At 32.7% G+C, this 7,276-nt stretch overlaps 1 protein-coding gene across 1 annotated transcript; it reads left to right on the top strand.

Annotated features, from left to right (window-relative positions):
* The first annotated feature begins 417 nt into the window (after window positions 1–417).
* On the top strand, window positions 418–2,305 carry LOC110808832 (GDSL esterase/lipase At2g04570-like). The gene is made up of 3 exons (XM_022034445.2): window positions 418–868; window positions 972–1,464; window positions 1,829–2,305. The coding sequence occupies exons 1-3, from the start codon at window positions 497–499 to the stop codon at window positions 2,020–2,022; spliced, it is 1,059 nt and encodes a 352-aa protein (XP_021890137.1). The 5' UTR covers window positions 418–496; the 3' UTR covers window positions 2,023–2,305.
* The last annotated feature ends 4,971 nt before the right edge of the window (window positions 2,306–7,276 follow it).

Below are 7,276 nucleotides of genomic sequence, written 5' to 3'. Positions count from 1 at the left end.
TCCTTTCGTATAATGTAATATAATCATGTTCTTTTTTTTTTTTTAACTAAAATAAACTTTTTCATATATAAACTATACTATATATACTTCAAATACATTATACTAAAAGATAACCCAAGATTATTATATATGTACAAAAATTCTTATATATACACATAGACATACAAGGTTCAGATAGATCATACTTCACATATCTTAGGTCGCTAATTAATTAGAAGATGATATTGAAGGATATTTTGTGTGTCCCCTCCTATTATTTTTGTCCACATGATGTCTATTATTTCTCACTCTACCAACTTTTCATGCCAAATTAAAGACTTTCAACGACCATCTTCAACCCATGAAAACTTCATTAACTCACCAAAGCATTACCATTTTCATACATAAATTAATGCATATATATATATACACCATCTATTTGCCTTGTTCTCCACTAAAAGTTCTTCAACATACAAAATATTCTCTGATTATAAACAAGACAAGGAACAATAAAAAGATGATCACAAACTCTCATGCTTTATTGTGGCTTCTCTCATGTCAGCTCCTCCTTTTACTGGCCAAGGTAGGGGCAAAGGTTCCAGCCATTATCGTGTTTGGTGACTCATCTGTTGATGCGGGCAACAACAACTTTATTCCCACGGTTGCAAGGAGCAATTTTCAGCCTTATGGTCGTGATTTCACCGGCGGCAAGCCAACAGGAAGGTTCTCCAATGGCAGAATCGCCACTGACTTTATTTCTGAAGCTATTGGTTTAAAACAAACCATTCCTCCTTATCTAGATCCAGCTTATAGCATCTCAGATTTTGCCACCGGAGTCACCTTCGCTTCCGCTGCAACTGGATATGATAATGCCACTTCCGATGTGCTCGTAAGCACCCACCAACTCAAATCCTTCTTTCTTTTTTGTTTATATTCTAACAAGCGAGATTATGAAATTGATTAACGGCGCATTTACTTTCTTGTATATTCAGTCTGTAATACCTCTATGGAAGGAACTGGAGTACTACAAGGAATATCAGAAGAAACTGAAAGCTCAGGTTGGAGAAAACAAATCGAACGAGATCATTAAGGAAGCTTTGTACATGATAAGCTTAGGAACAAACGACTTTCTAGAAAACTACTATGCCATCCCCGGCGGCCGATCATCCCAGTATAGTATCGGCCAGTACCAGGATTTCCTGGTCCAGATCGCCGGGAACTTCGTTAAGCAACTGTACGAGCTTGGAGGTCGGAAAATATCCCTAGGAGGGATCCCTCCGATGGGGTGCATGCCCTTGGAAAGGACAACGAACCTGATGCAGGGGCGAGGTTGCGTGGAGGAGTATAATAATGTGGCCTCAGAGTTCAATGTGAAACTGAAGAACTTGGCGGAGAAGATGAACAAGGAGCTTCCGGATATCCAACTCGTCTTCTCAAATCCCTATAATGTACTCCTGCAAATTATACGAAAACCTTCCGCTTATGGTAAGTTAATTAGTACATATATAAATATAATATGACGTATATAATCATAAAAAGATGATTAATTGGTAGATTGGCTAATGAACTGGCTATGGAATTATAGTTTCATGCCTTTTTTTTCCAAGTAACACGTGAAAGTCCTGGAGGGTAATTAATTAGGGAGGCATCTAAAAGTCTCATCACATTTAGCCATGATTTTGGTGGGAATTTAATGAGCTCACAGAAACGGTTAGGTCAATGTGAAAGTCTTGTATATATTACTTTTATATAGTCTTGTATTATTACTTGCTAGTTTATACTTTTATCATGATTTAATAATTTCGTTGATAAAAAGAAAAATACTAAAAATGGTCGTGTGGTGGTGCAGGATTCGACGTAGCAGGAGTGGCGTGCTGTGCGACGGGGATGTTTGAGATGGGATATGCATGTGACAGTCGGAATCCATATACGTGCACAAATGCTGATAAATACGTGTTCTGGGATTCTTTCCATCCCACCCAGAAAACCAATCGTATTGTCGCAGACTACGTCGTTAAAAATGTTCTCTCCGACTTCCTTTAATATTTTATATATATATATATATATGTTATATTCATGTGTGTAATTTCCAATTTTGTGGCTATACATATGGCCAGCATGCACATATATCTATTTATTATATATGTAGCCATGTCGTGCCATTTGATGTTTTTAAATATATATATATATATATATATATATACATATAGGTAGTGCAAGTATGAGATATTAATATAGTTGGTAGTATTTCTGTATTTGTATGTATCTGCGCATGTCTCGTATAACTTCCTATTTAATAAAGACATGGTTTATTAAGGATCTAAAACTGTGTAAATGTTTTGTCTTTAGATTTGTTAAATTTATGTTCATATATATTATTCCTATAATTTTTTCCTTACAGAGTACATGGGGAATTAAGATTATCTAGACCATATTAGAAACAAATCTATAAATGACGTTTTGATTTTTTTTTTTTTTGAAGTAAAAACTTTGTTTAGATTGATAAGAAAAGTACAAGGACTTCAAGATAGAATTTTAAATTAAAACATATTATAAACCACAATCCAATAAAATACCAATTTGATTTATGTACTATTTTAAAATATTTAAATTAATGTATATACTATCTTTTGTTATTTTAATCTTTATACTTTCAAAAAAATTATATTTCAGTTTCTAATTATTAATGATATTTGTACGAGTGTCATGTAAACTCAAGTTTGGACACATGATACAATTCGGTTGAGTTGTTGTCCATGTGAAATACCTGTGTCTGATAATGTAACACTTCTAACATGATTTTTTTTTGTTTAATCATTATAAATGTAAATCAATTTATTAAAAAAAACAAACCAATTCACCATTTTAACAAAAAAAATTCCATAATTCACTAAACTTATCTTGTCCCAAATGCACTCCTTCCAATCTCTTTCTAGTTGCATCTTTTGGCGGATGATTGTCCCTTATCGAGGCTCTTTCTTCAACAAGTAACGACAACTATTTTAAAGTTATCCTTTAAGTTTGCATTTCTATTTTACCCACAAATAAGTCTTGACTTAAATTATGAATAATTTTGAACTTTTGAATACGTAAATATGAGTATTCAAATATGAGCTTATGAATAGGCTTCCTCGTCAAGCTGTTGGTTTGAGTAATTTATCCAATCAGAATTTTATATTCATGTTTTTTAATATTATAACATTTGTGTGATTAATATAGTTTTATTAATTTTTTTACTAAGAACTTTTTTTTTTTAAATATGAATTCATGGGTTGATATATAGATTGGATTTTTAAGCTTAATACATATGCTTAGAAATTTTATTAGAATGCCTCTTTCCGCACCTCATTCAATGATACTAGTAACTGGTTGATTGAGAATCTCTCGAACTTGTTAAGCAATACTTTTTTTTCACTTAATGAGTCTTACTATTAAATATTTTTTAACCATTAGAAGGCTTCTCCCCATCACCTCATCCAAGGATACTAGCAATTGGTTAATCAAACGCCTCCCAAACTCGTTAAGAAGCGTCTTTTCCCACTAAGCAAGTCTTGTACTAAGTAGACACTAAATGCCTTACTGTTGAAGATTTTCTTATTTCTTGCCAATCAAATAGTTCAAATAATAATATAAAACAACAAATCAATTACTTCCTTGTTGTGTGACGGTCTGCCAATATCATGCCATATGTTAAAAGAGGGTTACAATATTCTTTAGAGCAGCCCCTTATATATTCCACTAAGTTAATCGTTGTAGCACATACTCTGATATCAATTATATTGAAGAAAAATATGCTCTATATTATTAGAATCTTAATTAAAAAATAGATACATACTTGGTATTTGAAGATAACAACAGCATTTTTTTTTTCAAAATTTAGATAACAATGATATTTTATTTTTTAAAAAAATAAGGAACATTTTTTAAAAAATATATATATATAAAATAAATATGGTGCCATATCGAGTGAATCAAGAATAGTAACAAATGTAACCCACAACGACAAGCAATAATTAATTTAGACAACAATAACAAATGGTGTCCCTTGTATCTAAAGCACCCTATTCTAAAATAAGCAAATAAAAATTGGATATGAACTCAATACTAATTCATTAATTAAAATAATTATGAATTTACAAATCAAATTTATTTCAAACATAACATAACAAATTATTCAGATTATGCAGGAACGGAAACCCTTCAACAATTATTTAAAGAATACACACACACACACACGTGTGTGTATATATATATATATGTGTGGAAGCATTTGAATATCTATGTTTCCCAAGGGCCCAGTGAGAATAGAGAAAATTTTGGATAAGAAGAATAGAGGTAATGCACACACACATGCATAGCCGATAGCTGATTATAATTATTAAAACTTCAAATTCATGTGCAACAATTGCTTACTAACATTCTTTATGATTAAATTTTCAATCAAGTCCTAATCTTTTTAGAACGTTAATTAATTTCAATCTTAATTAATTGTTATTTGGTAAACCAAATAAGCCATGGAAGTACTTAGAAGGAATGAAATCAATTGGTAGAGAATTAAGGACAAGAAGGAAATAAAAATATCGTAATAATAACAGTTATATTTAATGGATAAAAAATAATATCAATATTTTTTTAAATATATATGTATATATACGTTCTCAATTTTTTTAAAAAGAAAAAGAAACACCATATATAATATTTATACAATTATTTATTCGTGTATATATGTACTTTAGAGAACACCATACATATAACCTAAAAATAAGACGTTATATTTCTTATACTATATGTAAAAACTCAAATCCTTATATGAGATTTCGAACGTATAACTCTGAAATTTATTGTTTACTATAGAAGCAATTAAAGTTTTAAAATTACATTCATTACACGTTTACTTAAAATGTCTAAATAAGGGTTATGAGAATGTTTTTGAAACTCAAGTAGAAAAAAAAAAAAGACATTAAAATTAAAACTTATATATTATTATTATTTAAAAAAGAATTAAAATTCGTCATATTTGAGCCAAATTCTCATACTCGGGGTATTAAGACTCTCCCTCTTAAAAAAAAAATTTACTCTCAAATTGCTACCCCTAGTCAAACAATTGAGAATACCTAACCCTGAGGTCTGATTCCAACTTCTAGGTGGACTTGTCATGCGAGCGATTTTGCCACATAACCTTGATGAAAGGAATTTCTCTATTGCGAAGCACCTTACTCTTTCGGTCTGAAATACTGGCAGGTACCTCTTCGTAAGATAAGTCCTCCTGAAGTAAAAATGGCTTCTAAGAAAAAAACAGGCGAAGGGTCAAGATTATATTTGCACAGCATCGACATATGAAAGATGTTATGGACTCTGAATAGTTCTGGAGGCAATACTAGTCTGTAGGCGGATAGTCCAATTCTATCCAAGGTCCGATGAACTGAGAATTCAATTTCCCTCTCTTTCCAAACCTGGTGATGCCCTTAAGAATGACTTTAAGGAACACTAGATCATCTTTCTTAAATTTCAAATCTCTCATTCGAGTGTCTGCATAACTCTTATGTTTACTCTGTACCGTTTGAACATTTTTTTAATTTTGACAATCTTTTCTATGGTCTCATCTACTAGGTCTGGGTCATTCAATTTTCTGTCAACTACTTCCTCCCAACAGATTGGTGACCTACAGAGTCAACCATATAATGCTTTATACGGAATCATACTAATACTTATATGATAACTGTTATTGTAGACGAACTCTATCAGGGGTATGTGATCATCCCTGTGTCCTTCAAAATCTAGAACACAAACCCTGAACATATCCTCTAGTGCGCGGATAGTTCATTCTGATTGTCCATCTGTCCGAGGGCGGAATGCTATACTAAGAGATAATTTTGTTCTCATTGTTTATTGAAAACTTATCCAAAACCTAGAGGTAAACTTGGGGTCCCTGTTTGATATCACCGTTACCAGAACTCTATGCAATCTGACTATCTCTCAGATATAAATTCTAACTAACTTGTTCAAGGAATTTGTTATTCTAATAGCTAAGAAATAGAAGGACTTAGTGAATCGATCGACAATTACCCAAATCGCATCGTGTCTCGAATGTACCTTAGGCAATCTTATTAGAAAATCCATGATGATATGTTCTCATTTTTATTTCGGAATTGGTAGCGGCTAAAGTAGCCCCCCTCGGTGTTGATGCTCTGTCTTAACCTGTTGGCTTATAAGACATTTGGAGAAGAAGTCAGTAATATCCCTTTTCATCCCACTCCACCAGAATCGGGGCCATATGTTCTGGTACATATTAGTACTTTTCAGGTGCATGGTGAATTTCGAACTGTGAGTCTCTATCAAGATATCTCCCTTCAACCCACAATCACTAGGAACACACAATTTATCTTGAAACCTAACCAGCCCATCTTCAGAAATTTGGAACTCTGAATTAAAACCATGTTTTATATCATTTCTGAGAGCTGGTAGAGTGGAATCGGCCAGTTGAGCCTCATTTATTCTCTAAATTAACTCGAGTTGGACTGTTAAATGAGTTAGGCATGTTGCCCTCTTCAAGTCTTGGAGATGTATTTGCTGTGTGGCCTTCATCATCCTGCACTCAGATATTATATAAGCTAATATACATGCATTCTTCTTACTGAGGACATCGGCTATCACTTTACCCTTACCTCAGTGGTACAAGATTTTACAATCATAATCCTTAAGGAGTTCTATTCAATGCCTCTGAAGCATGTTGAGGTCTTTTGGGGTGAATATATATTTTAGATTCTTATGATCTGTATAGATTATAAATGTCTTCCCATACAAGAAATGGTGTCAGGTTTTCAAGATGCGGATAATCACAAAAAGCTCCAAATCTGGGGTAATTCTTTTTATGAACTTTCAACTTCCTGAACCAATAAATTATAACCTTCTTGTGCTGCATTAAAACGCAACTCAGTAGGACATGTCATTGTATATTGTATATCTACATGTTCCATTCGGCATAGCTAACATTGGTGCGATAGTCAATCGTTCTTTGAGTTCTGTAAAGTTTCTTTTACATTCTTCATTCTACTCGAACTTAAAATTTTTCTTCGTGAGTCGTATCAGGAGGTCTACTATATTTGAGAACCTTTCTATAAACCTGCAGTAATATTCTATCATATCCAAGAAACATCTAATTTCCTTAATCGATGTCAACTGATTCCAAACCATCATTGCCTTAATCTTGTCAACATTCACTGATATTCCATCTTTCGGTACTATGTGACCTAGGAAGGAAGTCTGCTCAAGTTAGAATCCATACTTATTCAACTTT

This window comes from Carica papaya, chromosome 3, assembly GCF_054855325.1.
Source record: "Carica papaya isolate Zhongbai chromosome 3, ASM5485532v1, whole genome shotgun sequence".
Lineage (NCBI taxonomy): Eukaryota > Viridiplantae > Streptophyta > Magnoliopsida > Brassicales > Caricaceae > Carica > Carica papaya.
The sequence above is the reverse complement of the archived record's forward strand: the minus strand, read 5'-3'. Positions and strand labels throughout refer to the sequence as shown.